This window comes from Alosa pseudoharengus, unplaced genomic scaffold (genome assembly GCF_046254945.1).
Source record: "Alosa pseudoharengus isolate Yale_2024_CS ecotype anadromous, Long Island Sound unplaced genomic scaffold, YU_APseudo_1.1 YU_APseudo_1.1_scf_22, whole genome shotgun sequence".
Classification (NCBI taxonomy): domain Eukaryota; kingdom Metazoa; phylum Chordata; class Actinopteri; order Clupeiformes; family Clupeidae; genus Alosa; species Alosa pseudoharengus.
This window is the reverse complement of record NW_027468680.1, coordinates 23,994,383-24,014,661: the sequence shown is the minus strand read 5'-3', so window position 1 is coordinate 24,014,661 and position 20,279 is coordinate 23,994,383. Positions and strand designations below refer to the sequence as shown.

The 20,279-nt window shown below is 40.8% G+C and overlaps 2 protein-coding genes across 3 annotated transcripts; one reads left to right on the top strand and one right to left on the bottom strand.

The window, feature by feature from the left end:
- The first annotated feature begins 1,210 nt into the window (after window positions 1–1,210).
- vash1 (vasohibin 1) lies at window positions 1,211–12,956 on the top strand. Its single transcript, XM_076299408.1, has 7 exons — window positions 1,211–2,544; window positions 3,112–3,200; window positions 3,758–3,814; window positions 5,687–5,761; window positions 8,575–8,956; window positions 9,811–9,920; window positions 11,071–12,956. The coding sequence occupies exons 1-7, from the start codon at window positions 2,317–2,319 to the stop codon at window positions 11,141–11,143; spliced, it is 1,014 nt and encodes a 337-aa protein (XP_076155523.1). The 5' UTR covers window positions 1,211–2,316; the 3' UTR covers window positions 11,144–12,956.
- A 366-nt stretch (window positions 12,957–13,322) lies between these two features.
- Window positions 13,323–20,124, bottom strand: angel1 (angel homolog 1 (Drosophila)). Of its 2 annotated transcripts, none has more exons than XM_076299405.1 (10): window positions 19,766–20,124; window positions 18,554–19,555; window positions 18,023–18,258; window positions 17,685–17,754; window positions 16,654–17,090; window positions 16,356–16,488; window positions 16,043–16,153; window positions 14,663–14,693; window positions 14,378–14,541; window positions 13,323–14,195 (listed from the first exon to the last, which is right to left on the bottom strand). In XM_076299405.1, the coding sequence occupies exons 1-10, from the start codon at window positions 19,923–19,925 to the stop codon at window positions 14,041–14,043; spliced, it is 2,499 nt and encodes an 832-aa protein (XP_076155520.1). In that variant the 5' UTR covers window positions 19,926–20,124; the 3' UTR covers window positions 13,323–14,040. The 2 variants fall into 2 exon arrangements, with proteins under 2 accessions (XP_076155520.1, XP_076155521.1); XM_076299406.1 differs by having other exon boundaries at window positions 13,331–14,195; window positions 19,322–19,555; window positions 19,766–20,121.
- Between the last annotated feature and the right edge of the window lie 155 nt (window positions 20,125–20,279).

Below are 20,279 nucleotides of genomic sequence, written 5' to 3'. Positions count from 1 at the left end.
TATCTGCTCGTTCACAATGGAAAAAGTTTTGCAGAGAGTGTGGGAGCTGAGAGAAGATGTCATGGCCTACCTCAAGAATGAAGACCCTAATCTGGCCAAGCATTTTCAGGACAAGCAGTGGCGGACCAGATTTGCCTATGCTGTGGAAATTTTCAACAAGCTTGACACACTGACCACAAGGAGGATTTTGGAGCCGGAAGATGCAGTGCAATGATTCAGTGCATAGGCTATGTGCGTTTGGCTGTAGCAGTCCCAATTAACTGGCAATGTTTCTGGTCTTCTCTGCCAACCTAGAGCATTGTGCACACGTCTGGCCAACAGGAGAATTGAAATGGTATTTCCCCTGACCTGCAGGGATCGCAAAACCTTCAGTGGGAGAGGCACCCTTTCCAAGCTGTGCCATCACAGCCTCTGTCAGATTTGACGGGACTGGCCAGACTACAGGTCAACAGTACAGTGCTGTTTGAGACGGTCACCCTTTTACAGCTTTGGATTGTTAATTTCCAGCAGGAGTTTTCCTGCTTGGCTAGAAGATCTACAGATGTGTTGATATAATTTGGCACCACATTTGTGAGAATATGCATTTTCTACTGAATAAACAAACATATAACAAACTAAACAAACTAAATAGCCTACTCAGTATGACATCAGAATGGCATTCTGAAAACCAAACCCAGAAAAGACCTGCTGGTTAAAAAGGTCAACTTACCACATACATCTAATTAAATTCCATTGTGTGCCAATGCCAGCATCATTTTAAAATAGTTAATTAAGTAAAACTGTTGGTGTTTGGGCTGAGGGATGAAATGTAGTCTACGTGTTTGAGCCCATGAGTCTGAGCAGTGGTCTTGTGGTTTTGGTTTTGCAGACCAATTTTAGGTCGCAAACTGAATAAGCTCGTTCATTGCGCCATCTTAAAAAAAAAAAAAAAAAACTCAGATCTCAGGTCCTAATGGCTACATACCAGCCTATTCAGATGACTGGCATACGGTAACCTACATAAAATAAGCGCAATATATAGTACAGAAGACAACAGAGTATGCACACAGACAATATAAACTGGAATGTCTGTTTAGTGCATTCCATATGGCATGGCACATATGCAGTAGCGTTGGCTACTCAGCCACAGGGTGGACAAGCTGGCCTGTCACTGAGCATGCGCACATGTAGGAAATATGTAATGCGTAAAGCTTGGCCAAAAAGTCTGGATTGGTTGATAAGCGGCACAGTTTGGTGTCACAAGAAGATAATCTGAGTTAACATTAGGAAAGGGCGTTACGGAGAGAATGCAAGGGAATTTCATTTATGACAATAACGGACCGCCTCACTAGCTGGTAACATTAGGTATTTTAATCAGTTGCTATGTTATATCGTGAAGTTGTCGTTAGCTAACGGTAGATGCCGGGTATGGGTGATCTGTGGCATTCAGTCATTGTTTTCAATCATCTCTGGGCAGTGGCCAGCATTGTCGGTTCATCGTGCGCGGCGAGCATTTATCGATTGGAAGATGTTCTGTGGCCAGAAATATCGCTTTAGTGAAATTGAGCTTTAGACTACTTAGTTGAGCAAATTGTTTTCTGTAGTTAGCTGATAAGCTAGCTGTTGGCTAACGGTAGGTTATAACCTGAATGCCTGTGAACCAAGAGGACATTTAACGATAGCCTATGACGTTATGTCTGACTGAATTTATTCTCTTTGGAGTCAACGACTTCTAATGTTAATAGCTAACGCTAACTAAAAAAAAGAATATGAACTAGTTTACTTTCGTAACGTAAATGTGTTGAAGTCGCTCCTTGCCTTAACGTTAGTTTGAAACCCACATTGACGTTAACGTTAGAGCCACACGTTAACGCGGCGTTCGCTAAGGATAACGTTACTCGGTCAACATTTTGTGGATGTCAAGAATCGTAACCTTTTGCGATTTCTACGCATCTTGGATTAAACGAAGACAATAGAGCAAGACCGAGGTGTCTTCGGTCGTTGAGTGCTCCCAAGTCAGAAGGCTTCGTTAACATGTTCCGAGTCTGCTAGGCCATCATAAATAAAGGCATTGTGCGGTGCATGGTCAACCAGACTTCTCTACCAGCGAGACTGCTTTATAACTCAGTTTGTGCGTGCCTTTGGCGTTGCATCTTGATAAACAGTGGTTGACGTGATTCCAGGTTGACCGACATCGGTAATGTCATGAACTGTCGGCGTCTGTCACCTGCTGCGGGAGTGTCCATCAGAATTCAACGGACTAACGTTAAGTAGCAAAGTGCGCGACACCTCTGTGCCAAGTTTGAACCAAGACAACAGTTCAGAACAGTGGGAACAATGTTGCGGTCCACGGCAAGTTTGGGATGTGACGAGGAGAGAGAGGAAGAGCAAGAGGACGAGGGAGACGAAGATTTACGGGATGGAGGAGTCCCATTTTTCGTGAACCGGAGTGGACTGCCAGTTAATGACGAGACTTGGGAGCGAATGTGGAGGCACGTTACCCGTATACACCCGGACGGCGATGCAGTGGCAAAGAGGATACGTGGAGCCATTGACCTGCCTAAGGTAGGTTTGTTTTTTGTTTACATTACATTATTCCGTTAGCCAAATGGAATAGGACGTTAGGAAGTAGCATCAATTTCTAACAAATAAACACAAGTTGATATAGTCAACAGGTAACCGTTTATGGGAGAAATAGGTTACTGCATCACTCAGTAAAATACTCACTCTATAAAAGCACTTGAATTTGTGGCACCCTCTGATAAAAAAACAAAACAATTCCCATATTATTTTGAGAGTGAGGAAATAGAAGGTGCATTTTGTAACAGTTCTAACAGTGTAAAGTCTTTAAGCTTTTAAAAGCAGTAGCTTAACGGATTATATCTGACACAGATTCCTTATTCTCTGAGCCTAGCTGAAGTGGTCTAAATCTAGTTGTTTTTTTAATATGAACGTTTGTGCAATCAAAAGTATGTGTATGTATGTCACTGTATTGCTGTCTGTTATGCACAGTTTGGCCATATTCAGCAGGTAGCCTTGTCTGACTCCTTGTGAAAAAAAAAAGCCCAGGGACTTTGAATGTGAAGAATTGTAGGGCAGCTCATCAGCCATGCCTTTCTGCTCACTTGGCAGATTCCAACACCAAGCGTGCCTACATACCAGCCAACCAACAGCATCCCCCAGCGCCTGGAAGCCATACAGAGATACATCAGGGACTTGCAGTATCCTTCTAACTAGATGAAATATTATACTGCATAGCGTCAAGTAAATGGATAGCCATGTGGTAGCCACACTGTCATGTTTTATTTTTACAATATTTGTCTACAATAATCAGAATGCTGTATTAAACAGCACCAGATGATGCTTGACATGTTGGTTTAAAAGTCTTGTTTTTCAGAGATTAGCCTGCATAGCACTAAAGGCTAGAAATGAAGCTACCAAGATGTGAAGATGTTACCAGGCTACTAGTGACCCCTGAAATATTTACTAAACATTAATATTTCATGACATGCTTGCATCCATGCAAAATGTATACTACCAGCACCTTAAGTAGGAATTGTAAATTGGTGGGTATTTCATATACAAAGTTACAACTGGTAGAATCTAGGTCACTGGGTCACATTATTATACTATATTGTTTTAGTGAAAGAGTATCAACATTGCTGTATCAAATTATTGCCTAAAGTCTAGCAAACCATGCAATTACACATTAATATATCAATCAACACTTTTGTTCAAAGCATTGGTGTTTTGTTGTACACTTAACAGTGTTTTCCAGGTACAATCACACTGGAACACAGTTCTTTGAAATCAAGAAAAGCAGGCCTCTCACAGCGTAAGTACGCATAATTGTGTTATCAGACTTATATATATCAAGCTTACATGGAGTCTATAAAAGCTGATTTAACCAATCCACTGACAGCAAGGAGAAAGTTCTTGAGAGTTCTGGAGATTTTATATTTCAGACAGACAGATCAAATGTGAAGTTTTGCAGATAGTAATAACAGCATGGGGAGCTTTGTGCCAGAATTACTAGAATGACCAGATATAGGTCTATTACATTGGTTAAGAATTATAAATGGTTCGGAGTCTTTGTTTTGATATTTTTGAATTTGTAAATATTACAAAAGAAAAAAAAGGGGTGGGGGGTTCATTCAAAACAGGTACAGTTGTGGCGGCCCACCACAATATCAACATTGACTACCACACAATGATTTAACAGGTTGTACTAAATTGTGATTAAAGCTGGTTAGCATCATGACCCCGCTGCGCTAATTTGTTTAAAAATGTTGCATTCAAGTTAATTCTGCAAACCAACCACCACAAATAGAATTAAATTCTGTGGGAAACACTGAGGTAAAGATAAAATCCTGGTTTATTCTGATGAGTGTCATGAAGTGAGAGTCCATTGCAGTGGATTCTCTGCTTAGTAGCTGAGGTAATGTATACTGCTGAACTAGCCTGCTCCACCATTGCAGTGGATTCCCTGCTTAGTAAATGAGGTAATGTATACTGCTGAATTAGCTTGCTCCACCATTGCAGTGGATTCCCTGCTTAGTAACTAAGGTAATGTATACTGCTGAACTAGCCTGCTCCATTGCAAGCTAGCTGTGAGGCTTCATTTAGCAGCGTAAAATAATTTACCGTACGCAGAAATGTGATCTCAAAAGATAGAACTATTAAGTGTCACACTTGTGTCACGTTTGTCATGGTTGTGTTAGAAAATGTGAGTAGCAGGCTGATCTTGTCACAAGATAGCTGTGTCTAACTGACTTTAGACGCTCTTACATTGAAAAACTAGTCAGACTACTTTTTGCATTAGGTGTGGTAGTACAACAGCTAGTATTACTGTTGAGATTGTTATTTTGGTGAATATGTCTGCCCAATACCTAGCCTTACAATACAGGCCTTAGCTAAAGCATTGTCAGTTACATCAGCCCACCCCTTTTTACATTTTTACATTTTTTTAAAGGATTAAATAGAGGCTGCTGCCTCTCATCTAAGTGCTTGAAGATATCAGTAGACTTACTTGATTTAACCAAATTTATGTAGGCTAATTACTCTTCTGTATGATAATTAAAAATGATTCACGAGTTGATGATTGCTTATGACTGTTAACTGAATAGTGTTCTGTGAAGCCAAGATAAAATTTAAAATGAAAAGGTGTTCCCTGGTGAATGCATTGCAGTCAGGTGTGTGTTCACCTTTACTCTGTACATGGGTTTCTTAGAGTTCTTTTAGGGGACAGAGACCATTGCTGACACCCTACCTAGAACAAGTCATAGTTGAGGGCTTTCAACTAGGTCCATACAAAAACAGGGCATGTTGTTTTTTTGGCTCGCTGAAATCTGTTTTTCAGTTCCTAAAAAGTCTCAGGGTAACGCCACACAGGGCATCTGCTATCTCCATAGCCATTGTGTCTCACTGGACTGGCATTTTACAGACCGCCCATTAGAGAGCGGTCAACCTGTTGATGGAGCAGGAATTGGAAGACCCCAGGAACTTCCAGAACGTTTATGGAAGAACAGAGTATTCTCAAAATGTTTAATCCATTTAGCAGCATTCTATGTTATTGCATTTAAATTGCATTTTCAATTTCAAAATAGCAGAGCCTATCAGAACCACCAACATTCCTGAATCTAGCTCCATACTCCTGGGGGTTAAAACACAAAGCCTCATTGGTGTGTTTTTCAAACTTTCTTTCTAGGTTGATGGATATCGCAAAGGAGATGACCAGAGAAGCCCTACCAATCAAATGTCTGGAAGCTGTGATCCTTGGAATGTATCCTTATCATATAGGTTTGGAGTTCAACTGAACAAAGTGATGAGCAGGTTACTGTGGTTTGGTGCTGTCTGACTATAAGGCTTTAGTCAGATTAAGTATAACTGTTAAATACTAAGTATTGTGATATTAGTAAAAATGTATATATTTTTAAACATATCACTCCAACGTATGGACAACTACGCTACATATCTTTAGTTTGATATCTTATCAATAAGTCAATCCACTTTGTTAACTTAGTCACACAATCACACACCAGATCACACCATAACACACCATTACTTCTGTCTAGCCATCCAGGCTGTGGACCATGGATGGCTTTCCTTCACATGAATTAAGTCTGGTCCTTCACTAAATGCTTTTTTCAATGGAGTTGAACATTTTCATTTAGTCTAATTCTAGGCTTAATCCATGTACAGGAAACCAACCTTATGAATGTCAGTGGTCTGAGATGGAACACCCATGGAAGAACAGCTCTCACATCGTGCCAGAAATATTAGTTTGCATGCTAGCAAGCTGCAATCTGTGTCAATTGGTCTGTTGGTGTTTACAATTAAATTCCAATTCAAAACATTATTTATCCCTGAGTAGCAATTCCAAAGAAATCAGGCATAGTAACGTATAGGCTACAACAGGACGTGTAAAAACAGCACATGTCCGACAAGATATGGCAGAGACGGTACAAGACAATACAAGAGTGACATGACAACTGGCTGCAGGAGTTAGTGTCCAGCGACTGGTAGCCTAATGAATTAGAGACAGGTGTGGTGGCACAGCGACTGGTAGCCTAATGAATTAGAGACAGGTGTGGTGGCACAGGGTTTGCTGTACACTCCTTGCTATGTGGTCAGAATGACCAAATTTGCTTTGTCTTGGCTTGTGGCAGTGTTCCTAGAATGAATGGCAAACGTTGCCTCTGTATTTAACCAGTTTTTTTTTGCCTTTATCGAAACATTGTTCAGCATTGTTTCTGTGAATGCTCGTTTTCTGTTGCCTTCTCTATTGCACGTCTCCTAGGTTATATTTGGAGTTTGGAGAGCTCCAGCAGGATATCCTGTCTGTAGATGGCCAGAGACACTTCCGTAGTAGGGCTTCCGCAGAGACGCCTCGGCCCACGCCAAGGAAGCTCATGGTGGCATCCTTGTTACTCCAATGAATAAAGTGGGCTAGTACTGTAAAAAGTCTGGAGGTTCATAGCAACAATGTACTGTATGTTCATTCACTTTTAAATGCAGATATGAAAGAACATGAAACACTGACTTAAAAACAACAACATTGAGTAAAAACAAACAATAGACAAACAAAACTATGCCAGAAATCAGCTGGTCGCCACAACAGCAGCACCACGGCATCGCCTAGCAACCTTCATACCTCATACAAGGTTTTTTCATGCATTGTAAGTAGTTTAGATTGATCTGCAGTAACTGTAATTGTGCAGTTTTGTTGATGGATTGTGCTAGTAAAATACAGCACCCTGCTGTTCCATAATGTAAGTCAGAAAAACAAAGTATTAAGTGATCAGACAGACTTGTGAGATTTAGACTTTTTGTTTGTACAAACCCATTTCTGAGGGATATTGTAAACCCTCTGACAGCATGAACATAATGCTATATTGAAAAATGACATCACTTGTATGGCGTGGAACATCACTGAAAGTAGGTCATTTGGAGAGAGACTCGACTATAAATGGAATTACAATGATATTGTAGTTAGACTTAAGCTTTATGATGATGTGTGCACAGACAAATCACTTTGAATGGGCTTTTTACGTCATATCCAACTCATTCATATACTATACGTCGCTTTCTGTGTCTGCTGCCAAATACCATAAACATAAACATCCAAAACACTCATGCTAAGTGATATTTAGGGGCAGCCGTGGCCTCCCGGTTAGCGCTTCGGACTTGCAACTGGAGGATTGCCGGTTTGAACCCTGACCAGTAGGAACGGCTGAAGTGCCCTTGAGCAAGGCACCTAACCCCTCACTGCTCCCCAAGCGCCGCTGAATTAGCCGTGAGATTAGTGTGTGCTTCCCCTGTGTGCTGAGTGTGTTTCACTAATTCACGGATTGGGATAAATGCAGAGACCAAATTTCCCTCACAGGATCAAAAGAGTATACAGTATATACTTAAAATGTTAACATCCAAACACACTTCACACTCATGCTAGGTGATACTTAAACATCCAAACACACTTCACACTCATGCTAGGTGATATTTAAACATCCAAACACACTTCACACTCATGCCAGGTGATATTTATTGCCGTCATAGTTCTGCTTTGTCCCCTCCCCTTCACCCCACCCATTGAGGACCGCAATGGAAATAAGCTTTTTAACTTTATGCATTATCCTTGATATCTTTGTAAGAATGCACATGAGAAGCAGATATTTATGTTGTTTTCCAAAATATCGAATAAAGTTTCTATCTATCTGTCTATCTATCTTTCAAGCTATATATGAACAAACTGACAGACACATGGGCACACAGAAATCCCTTGCTTTAGATGCAAGGAAGTTTGATGTTTTAGGACATTTTAGCAATACAGCCTAGTATAACACATGACCACCAAATCTCCACTGATTGTAATGCAAGAGGTTTTTGTCTTTAGTCCTCAAAAATGACGTTTGCACCCCTTGGTTTATTTTTTAATGAAAGGATGCTCTAGTTTTTCTGTTTCAAAAATAACAAGAGCATGCCTAACATAAAGTGACTGTGAAGACAGATCACTTAATGGATGGAGTCAGGTATCTATTTGCTTGGAATGCCCCCCATGACCTACAGAAACGTTGTCCTTAACCCAGGTGTTGTCAGTTACCTCACCAACTGTATGGCCACGGTGGAACGCTTTCCTCTCAGCTTTAAAACTCAGTTCTCAGGGAGCCACTTCCGTCACATCGTGCTCGGCATCCACAGCGGCGGACGCTTTGGGGCGCTCGGCATCAGCCGACGGGAGGACCTCATGTATAAACCACTGGAGTTCCGTACGCTGGCCGACTTGGTGCAGGAGTTCCAGGGCGCATATCAAGGCTACTGGCACACGCTGCGTAAAGTGAAGATTGGTCAGTATGTGTCACATGACCCTCATAGTGTGGAGCAGATTGAGTGGAAGCATTCTGTCCTGGACGTGGACAAGCTGTCCAAGGAGGAGCTGAGGAGGGAGCTGGAGAGACACACGCGTGACATGAGGCTGAAGGTGAGCTTCGGTCAGGAGCATGAATTGTGCTCTCCTCACCAGATATTTCAGTGTGTTCAATTTGGATGAATGACCTTGTTGGAGTTTATGTTCTTGAGTCCATAGTGTTGGCAAGTTGCTAAGGGCACTTTTACTCTTTAGGTGCTTTCTGACTGCAGGAGATTGTGTTTTTTTTCACAGGGTCAAACCCTCAGGTGAAGGGCTGGCTTTCCTGCCCTGTGGTAGCATTTCTCACTTTGGGAACCAATAAGAATTCAATTATTTGTGTGCCGTCAGTGGTTTTTTCACTCTTAAACAGCCAGCCAAGTAGCAAAACAACTCTGACATTTTGATTGGTTTACTCAAAGGTTGGTTTACTCAAAGGTGTTCTTTGTTATCAACTGGTCCATTAAGGGCCCTGTAGATGGGGACATCTGCTGGCCACTTCATGTATCTCACATGTGATTTAGCAAAAGTCATGTGCTTAGATGCTGATATGTCCTTTCCAGTAATGTTCTTGTTCGTGTGGTCCTGAAAAGTGACACAATAGTGAAGCTGATTTATAAAATTCATGGCTAATTTTGAAAACATGTAAAGAACATGTAGCTGTTTTGCTAGTTAGCATATTTTAGGATACTTGTGCAAAGGTACAAACAACTGTTTGCTTTCTATTTAAGAAGTGTGTTTATGAATTTGACAAACATTCAGTTACATTAGACAAAGAAAAAAAAAACATTTGTTAAGGGTATTCATCAAAGAGAATGTTGTAAGTGAAGAGTTGATAAAACCACTTACTTCCATGCACTGCGTATTGATATCGCTTCACTGATGATGCGTGATATGTATTTTAATGACAATGCAATCTGTTTTCCCAGATTGGAAAGGCGATCCCCCCCTCCCCCACCAAAGACAGGAAGAAAGACACTGGCTCCCCACTACGCAACCCGGGCAGCCCCATGCGCCGGAATAGCCGCAGCGATAGACGGTAGGGTGCCACTGACTCAGCCCTTTTTCCTTCGTGTTCACGTTGCATTAAGTCTGCAATGATAAGAACTAATGCACACTACAGAAGTAGCCATAAACAGGAGTATTTCAAAGGCTGCATCAATATGGACCGAAAGATTTTATTTATTAGAATTGGGGATTGAAGATTTTATCCTGTATTTTAGGTAGAATAATTGAGTGCTGAGTGTTTTGTGGCTACCCTTTTCCCCAGGCCCTTTGTGCTATTAGCCTTTGTGGCAGCAATCTCTTGTTGATGTATCATGTATTTGATTCCTCTCCAAGTTGCTATTTGTGTACCAGATGTTTGGATGTTAAATATACTGGTCATCACAGGGTTTTGTAGGAAGAAGTTATTATATTACTCACTATCAAATCTGTGTACCCAAATGTCTTTTGTGGTCTAAAAGGGCCTGGGAACTATAGTCTGACTATGCTTTTGAAATAACCCTGTCGGTAGTTGGAAATGTATTTAGAATTGTTTGGACAGCAGCGTCTATTCATATACAGCCGTACTGCATTCACGTCATGGAATGCAAAGAATCCAAGAGGAGCAATCAGCTCTACATTTCTGTGTGTATGAATGGCCTTTGTTTCCCGTCCTGTACGTTCTGAAACTCAACACATTATAGAAGAAGACTTACTACATTTATCTTATAGCAGGATGGTGTGCACAAATAATTCAAATAAATGAAGAGGAGCTAATAATAACTGACATGTTCTTCATGTTGGTCAGACTATAATAAGGAGAATAGCAATAATAAACAACAGTGTCAATTCAGTCAATAGCCTAATGAAATAAACAATGGAAATGAGGGAAAATAGTAATAATAAACAATAATATCCATGTAATCAATAATATAATAACAATATCATGGTAAGACTACATTAAGGAGAATATCAATGAACAACAATGTCAAATTAATCAACAGCCTAATGAAAATAAAACAATACTATACTGTACAGATCGTTAACGCATATCGAGCGCTTAATGAACTAAGTGCATGTTGAACAGATATGCTATATAAATGTAATGTGTTGTTGTTGTTGTTTCATAGGAGGGATTTTATATATTTATAATGAAATCAACTTCAACATAATACTTATTTGTTGTTGTTATGTCTTTGTTGCAGGCCGTCAGGGGAAAAGAAGACTCTTGAACCTAAACCTCCATCTGACATGAATGGATACCAGATTAGGGTGTAATCTGGAGAGGATGTGCTTCTTCTGCTACAAGTGGATACCACTGATTTTTCTACTTTTTTTTACTCTTATACAGTTGATTGTGCAGTTGATAGAACTGTTGGATTGTTTTTTTAAACAATCAACTGAGTATTTGGTCGTACATGCTGACCACCATGGGACTAATTTTAAGACAATACAGAAAAGACATGTCTTTCAAGTACACAGGGTTTGCGTGATTATCATGAGTGTGACGTTTTGCTGTCTTTAAGCTTTTCCGAAGGTTCTGTACTCTTGTCCCCTGGAAAAAAACTAGCATCTGCATGATGCCACAGTGGCCAGAACGTCCGATGATGAACGTTCTCTGTACCTCTTATATTCTTTTTTACTCATCATATTGTACCTATAGCCTTTAGACCTGTTAGAAAGCTTCCGACATTTTGGAGATACATGTTTCCATATCACATACCTAGTGCCTTTGAATCCTTGTCACAACGTTCACCTTCAGTGATATGGTCTCATGTTGGAAGCCAAGACAGCAGAATTCCAGATATGCCTCCTTGTTGCAGATCTATGTAGTCATGCAGACACCTGTCAATGCTATCGGACATGTTTTGCCTCTCTCCAGTGCACTGTCTACTGCACTCAAAAGTTTCATGTACTAGACTCTGTTTAAGTTCCGCACTGTATATCGTAGTGACATAATGAGCCAGTCCTCCCTGCCATTTCATCTAGGGCTTGGCAGATTCCGTCCAGAATGTTCAAGGAATCCAGCCAGATTGGCAAAAGGCAGAGTTCGCCCCTATTGGCTAGTAGGGCTCATTACATATCGATTTTAAATGGCTGAAATACATTTTACATGGCTACATGAATTGAGATCCAGTTGTTAAGAGACTTGACAAATTGTAGCTCCCTTGGATTTGGGTTATGTTTATGTGAATGAACCCTTCTGACCTGAGCTACACCACTACAGTCCAGTGAGAATGCTAGCTCCAACCTTGATAAATCTCGAACAGAGGTGTCCCAGGTCAAAGTACGTGATAGCGTGCCGATGGGGGAAGGGTAAAGTACAACAATAATTGTTCTGGGAGACCTTTGAAGTGGGAAATCTGACTCAAAACTGAATTCCAATTCATGATGCCATCTGAAATTTTACTTTCAGTCCTTTATCAACAGTACTCAGTGGTATCCAATACCTGTAATAACCCCGATTAAAGGTAAAATGTTTATTACCATGTACTAAGCAGCTATTTTAAGTACCCTTTTAAGTTTTGCATGGCTGGATCGATTTGTTTTCCATGGGAATTGTTGATGTGACCGGCCAACTCAAACCAACTAATCAAATTAATTACCAAAGTACCAAAAAGAAGAGAAGAGTACTCACAAAGAGGTTTTGCATGCTCTAACATTTGCGTTACACCACAGATATACCGATGACTAGATTCTAAGCCTATTGCTATGTGGAAAATGTTACATTATTGTCAATTAACAAAAGGACAATCAGAAATGTTAACATTTGCCACTTTGCTTAGGGGAAAGCATTCAAAGCATATTTCCTGTGAGATGGTGGCACAATTGTTCACGTAATTGTTTGTGTATTTCTTCAGATAATAATGACAAATGCCTTTCCTCTGTCATACGTCTCCAAAGACTAGAGACCACCTTAGCCCTTGAGCAGACAAGTATCATGAAGCAATCTGATGCGTTGTGTTGTTTTTCTGCCGTCCCTATAACTAGTACATTGCACCAGACTGACAACAGCATCCTGCCAGCCTGTGACTAGCATAAGAGCGATGCTATTAGAAGACATGAATAAAGTCAGATTTACTCATTTTAACCACTTTATACAATGTTTTTCCATTGGACAGTTTTTCAGTTGTATTCTATTGAAGTGTCTTCACACTGTGCTGTTAAGATTCCTGTAGTGGATCAAAATAGAATTGTAATATTGAATTGACATGTGTTTCTTTGTTATTGACTAAATTTTTTCCCGTTTAAGCCAAACATGTGAAAGAATTTGAAACATACACCTGTACCTGCACAATAAGTGCATCTAATAATCTCCCACGATACAATCTCCAGTAATGACAATGTCTGATATAAGCAATCATAGAGTGACTAATATCACAACTGATATACTATCACAAGGGGTTGTCTACTGATCTGTGTTTGCCATACATTATGTCTGAAAGTATCTCATTGGATGTTATAAATTACTAGCTAACCTCAAAGTCGATCATCCTCTTAGGCTGTCCAAAAGGAATGGTGCAGATTTCTTAGAAAATGACATGTTTATTAACAAATTATTTCCATTGATAAAACAAAGAAAATCCTTTTGCCGCAAAACATCAGGGTGGCTCAGAAGTCAGAAAATCACTTCAATATTGCTTTCATGAGGTTCATACAATCTGAAATAGAAAGTCTGTATCTTCATTATATAAATATTTTAAATTGACATTGATGCCTTGGAGTGCAAAAGTTTAGAATGTAAATTCTGCAACAGAAGTCTGCTCCATTGATGTAATAATGGTTATCAAATTGATGAGCCAATTCAACATTTCCTTAAGCTATATTCCAAATAACCTCTGCAAATATAAAATTCTGAAGTTTTCAACTCAACTCTAAAATTGTGTTAAAAAGGAACAAAAAAAAAACCCATCGAACTGGATGGAAAATGTCTCTTGATGAAATTATGTACATTTCTGAATGCAGCCTGAACACAAACATATGGACAGACTGTGATGAAATCTTAACAGGATGTGTCTCAACATCCGACTTGAACTGGAAATATGCAGAACCCATCATGATGCCATGACGTATAAAATGTGGTGCATGTCCATTGTCCATTAAGGCCATTAATCTATACATTTCCTGTGTTGATGGCCAACCACAGTCACATAACAATCCCTCTCTGTGTGACATCAGAGTGGGCTGATGCGCAGCTGAAATTTGACCAATAGGCTGAGATGGTCAGAGGTAAAGATCTCATTGGGCAGACCTCTCAAAGACCACAGGTCTGCCTCGGACAGCAGAGACAGTCTTCCTATCAGCTCCAGGCCTCCATGCGCTCCTTTGTCTATGTGAACAAAAAATGCAATAGAAATAATGATCAATCTGTTAACAGACATTTAACTTCTGAACCATTTCCAATGTCTTGATAAAACACATGGTTATACTTTGAACGGAAGCTTTTTTTAAACTAAAAAAATAGCATGGGTTTCAGTATGAAAGTTTTCCTCCTGGAGCAGTCAGCCTGACCTGTTTGGCTTCGGCTATGTTCACTTCTTGCGGTGTAGAAGATATAATCGACTGTTGCTCCAGCACTGGAGTGTACTGTCGTCACCTCAGGCCTGTCTGTTCCAGTGATTATATGACTATAGGCAGAATTCAAGTTCAGACAGTGGCAGATTGTGTTTCGGAACCTGAAAATGCAGCAGAAAATGAACTTTCAGCATTTCAGCACAGACAGTTGATGTTCTACAAAATCTTTGGTTTCAGGGTACATATCTGATGTCAGTGAACTTTCAAACATTTTATACTTACATTAGAGCACATGGCTGCTTTTCATGTTGATCTAGAAGGAAAAAGGAGGAGAAAAGTAACTGGCAATAAAGACTCACACCATTTAAGAGTCTGTGATAACACCACGGAAGAGACCATGATTATGATTATAACACAACTTTCTGTCTTGTGATTGGGAGTCTTTAAAGCAACACAAGCACTTTTCCTGTCGCATGCATGCTATTTGTTTATCCAGCACCGGCTTTGAAAATAACGATGTCCACAGACAAGATAGAGTATGTTGCATGATTTCATGAAAGTATGATGTGTTGTGACATCAGAAGCAAGTCAAATTTGTAGTTTCTTATGTCTCATTCCATCGAACTACAGGTCCGCTACCCGATCTGGCAAACTTGCATAGTGCGGTTATAGCCGATAGAGGGTTGTGAAGCGAATGCAGAAGTGCCGTTCACCCTGTTACGAGTTGATGAACCACTGAAATGATTTTGGAAACATTATTTTAGGGCAGGGATTCCCAAACTGGTACGCGTACCCCCGGTGGTACGCGAGCTGCTTCTAGGGGGTACGCGAGATGAAAAGGGCTATGGCGGACAGGTGTTAAAATGAAAATTTTAAATCTTTTGTAATTAATTCATGAATACATAATTTCGAATCAGGTCATAATGATATGGAAACATGAAATTAAAGGATATCATTTATAAACTCTGTATGTGTTCATAAAAAAAGGGCAGCTTATTAAACATGACGCCTGGAATAGCTAATAGAATGCGCCGGATGGTCCATGGTCCGTGGGGGGAAAGTTTCGCGGATATAACAGGTTTTTGAAAACAACAAAAACAGAAAGGAGGGAAGCAGCAAAGCTAGGAGTTATTTCAGATGGGCAAGGACAAGGTAACATTAAGCTAGGCTTTACATTTAACAAACTAAAGGTAGCCTAAGCCTTTCTAGGCTGTATAGCCTAATGTTGTCCAAACGAATACATCCTTGTCAGGCGTTGTTGTAGGCCTACTGTATTATAAGATATTGTACGTGGATGTAGTTAGGCTACTATGCAGGCTAGTTTTCATTTCCAAATGCACGCACCTAAAACTGGGAAACGGACAAATATTGTCAACGTGTGTGTGTGTGTGGGGGGGGGGGGTGTTTTACGTTTTTATGTGTCGGATGGATGGTGGGGGTACGGAGTCGGAATGTAGGCAGTGGTACTCGGGAGGAAAAGTTTGGGAACCGCTGTTTTAGGGTACAAAAAACTCTTTGGTGTTGCTTTAAAGTCATGGGTGGATATGACATTGAGTTACTACTGTTGGTGGTAACTGGTGGTAATCTCATTTCGACATTTATAATCATCCACCCACAATGAGGGTCTGGGAAACGTTACTGTTGAGTGGTTTGTGTGTTTACCAGGTGCATTGTCTGTGACTCCAGGTATGTGCTCCAGGTCTTTTGGCCGCACACAAGCTGCCTGGCTGTATCGTAGATTGAGCATGTAGTCATGATTGTACTTTAATTCTCCTGCAGAAGAAAGATAACACCAAAATACTCACACGGCTGGGTAAATTAAATTAAAAACGTGCCTAATTGTAATTCCACTATCAACCTCTAGCCAAACACAATACTACAACTTTTAAAACCACACAAGACAGACACATTCTCTCCTGCACTGACATGATAAAGCATTACAGAGAAACAAACACAAACACAGTGGCACTCTAACCTGGCGGTGGTGGCTTAGCCATGCTCGTAGTTACATACTGGCAGTTGTCGTTGATGCCGAGGCTGCTAGGCAACAGTGGAGCAAGAACTCTTCTGGGATGAGTTTGGTGTGACAGGTCCTCCTGTCCTGATATCTGACCGTAAAAGATTCCAAGAATACAGAAAATATCCGTTCACCGATCTTTCTGAACATACAAAATAATAATAACTATTATTTAATAATAATATAGTTTAGCAAAAGTAAATCAGGCAAACCTGCAAAAAGCAGAAGAAAACTTTGTTACTAAATGGACGCTTACCATCCAGGCTGGTAAGCCATGGTAATGGAGCTGTCCAGTGCTGATGAACTGGTACAGTGGCATATTGGGGAGGGAGTTGAAGTCTCCACAGAGAACCACCTCACAGTCTCGCCCCATGGCCTTGCAGCGTTTCACCACTTTATCCACTTCCGCTAGCACCAGCACCAGCTGGGCCAGCTTGATATCACCTCTCCTGGGGTTGAACAGCAAGTGGGTGGTGGCCACACAAATGGGGGTGCCCCTCTCATCGTGGCATTGAGAGGTGATTGGCTGCAGCAATAAAACAATAGCCACATTGTCGCGGTCCAGCAGCTCACATCTCTCCTTGCGCAGCTCCAGCAGACTCACAGAGAGCTGGGAGAAGCGCTTGTTCTGGTAGCACACAGCACATCCATCTGTCTTGGATCCTGTCCGCCGCTTGTACACACAGCTGTACCCTTTGGAAGTAGGAAAAACAATATCAACTTATTTTTCTGAAAGGTAAAATGCTTGTGTGGTGTTCTTTTTTCAGCTTTTGTAGCTTTTTAAAGCTTAATCCAATTTGGTCATGAAGCAGTAATGACTAGATGGTATATGCAGGTGATGTAGTTATTATTTGATTTATTAAATTACTATGATAGCAATATCTAACAGTACACGTTCAGCTTTTAAAACTAATCTATCTATGTATTTCCTCTAAGTTGGAGGTGGGCCGACCCTTGCTAATGATATTCAAACCCCAAGACAATTGGGACCAGATTTACTATTTGAACTCTCAGAAAACATTCAGCTAATCTTTAATAATTTTTTTTATATATACCGAAGTCAGACTAATCGTTATTAAGTGATGGTGAAAATACTTCATAGCATAAATTATCAATAAAAGTTAGCTGGTTCTGGTATCATCTTCAAATTCAGTTTGATGGTACATGGTCGTGTGAAGCATAGATAATAATAATAATAATAATAAATCACTTGCATAATGTGGAACATTGTCCATTTTTAATACTGTGATTCCATCATTCCAGAATAGCCCAGTGTTCTGGACTTACCCATGTCACTGAGGACAGGTTGGAGCTGTTTCTTGAAATGGTCTTCCTGAGCCTCTTGCAAACATAGAATCTAGACACAACCAAATTATTTTGGACTGTTCCATTACATCACTCCAATCCTGTACCAGGTCAGCAATGAACGGCATTACTGAGCTTTAGAGTCTAGCTGTGACAAAATGAACATCACTTTTTCAAGAAAGTTTCACATATTATTTCAAGAACCATTTCCTTAAACATTATAACTAAAACTGTAGTATATACTATACAGTATACATTATTATTCACTGCAGTAGGAACACGGGATACTACAGAGAAACGCTGTACAACATTGTACTCACATCTGGTCGCCAGGCTTGAATCTCCTGGATAATCCCCTTGAGACGGGCGCTCCAGACTAGCACCTTATCTGAACAGTGTAGGTAGAGATCAGGGTTTGCCACTAGTAGGTCCTGAGCCAAGATATTGTAGGACATGACGGAGAACTTAAACAAAGTGTCTGGGTCTTCGTCAATCATCTGAGGTACAGCTGCTTCAGCTTGGGGTCCAGGCAGATCTTCCCATACTCGCCACATTACTAAACAGAGATGTATGCAAGTACTGAGAAAATAAAATACATACATATATATATATATGACATATATACTTTTTACGAAAGACCATGTGTCTGAATCAGTAGCTACAGTATATGTTTGTTTGTTTTTTTGTAAAGCTGCCCTATCAATAAAAGACCCTTTTGTTCCTTAGTGTGAGGCAGATAGTGAACTTGGTGGTGAAGACATTCTACCGATACAGTTAACTTGAGACATGTTCAGCTCACTACCACAGGAAGAAATATTTCCACTACATGATGGCACATGATCACATCACACCTTTAAACTCTGTGTTCTCCTGTAGGGCTGGATAGTAGCTCATGGCTGGGAACTGCCAGTAAGGGCGGTGTGCCATGTCTGCCAACCCATGCCCTACTGGGAAATGCCACCCATCCATCTCTGGTTGGGACTCAGTCTTAAACTGGGGGAGACTGTCACATGTCTGGGTCTCAGCAAGGAGGGCACCCAGGTCCATGACCAGGCAGTCCGTAATGGGACATCCCTGGGGATCACTGGACCCAGTGTGAGGATGCGTTTCTAAATCTGCCTGAGCAACATAAGCCTCTATACCAGTGTCTTGGTTATCATTAGTTGAGGCAGACTCTCCTCCCTGAGCAACTGGTGGTGTCATTCCCCCATCCTCTCTCTTTATGTCTTCCTGAGACGCATCTCCCTCAGCCAACATGTGGCTTTTTGGTTGAACTACACCTTCCTGCACTTTGGCTTCTGTCGCTGGCCTAATCCCCTCTTCCTTCATCTCCACGTCTTCCTGAGACGCATCTCCCTCCTCCTTGTTGCTGCTCAACACGTGGCTTTTTGGTTGAACTACACCTTCCTGCACTTTGGCTTCTGTCTCTGGCCTAATCCCCTCTCCCTTCAGCTCCACATCTTCCTGAGACGCATCCCCCTCCACCATGTCGGTGTTCAACATGTGGCTTTTTGATTGAACTACACCTTCCTGCACTTTGGCTTCTGTCTCTGGCCCAATCCCCTCGTTCTGTATCTCCCTAAAAATGTCTTCATCGGTGGGACAGGGGATGCACCCACTGGCCACTGGAGTTGCTTTCTTCTCCATTATCTCCTCTTGCATCTCCTCAAGACATTTACTTTCATCATCGCCTATTGTTTTCTCTGAGTTTTTATGGATCAGACCACTTGGACCTAGCCACTCATCCAGCACAGCAGACTGACATTTGGCCAACTTCTGTGGACGCGGCCCGCCAGTGTCCCATGTCTCTTTTCCATTCATGAGCACAGAGGAAGCCGCCTTAACCAAAGATTCTGTTGGGAAATCAACAGGGACACACAGAGATAACAAGCACATTTTTTTTAGACACAACGCTTCAACACGGGGCAAATAAGATCACAGACATTACAACAATGTATAGAACCTACTCTAAGCATGCATCTGAAACCTTTGCAGAAACTATCAATAAATTGGCATCATGAGTATGCCTATGTAGAGTATTGTGAAATATCCAACACAGTTACCTTTCAAAACAATTCCACGTGCATTGTGCAGTCCACGACGCAAGATAAAGCTAGGCAGAGTCTCAGCTAACAAAGCGTTAACTGCATTCCTGCTATAGCCTAGATATTTACCAGTAGCAAAGTTCGCCTTAAGGGCTGAATACGCTGTGTGTATTGTCATTCTGTCACCGAATTACTTAGAAGTGATACAATACTAACGTTAATAGTGATTGCTAACAAAATCCTTTTTGTACTGCATTCAACTGAAATTCACGTCTGGATAAACCAGCAAGTAAACAGGCTAACGTTAATAGCAAGCTTCTTCTTCCTTGTTTCATACATTGACATTGAGTATAGTCACACTATTGACATGACAATAATCCGCAATGCATACATAGATAAAAATATCAACACTGTTGTCTTTTCAGGCCATTGTTTTTACCTGAAACTTTGATGACAACGAGAGTTAATGGATATAGCGCATAGAACAGAACGCTTCCCAACATGGTGTGTCTGAATCACAGTATTAGCATTT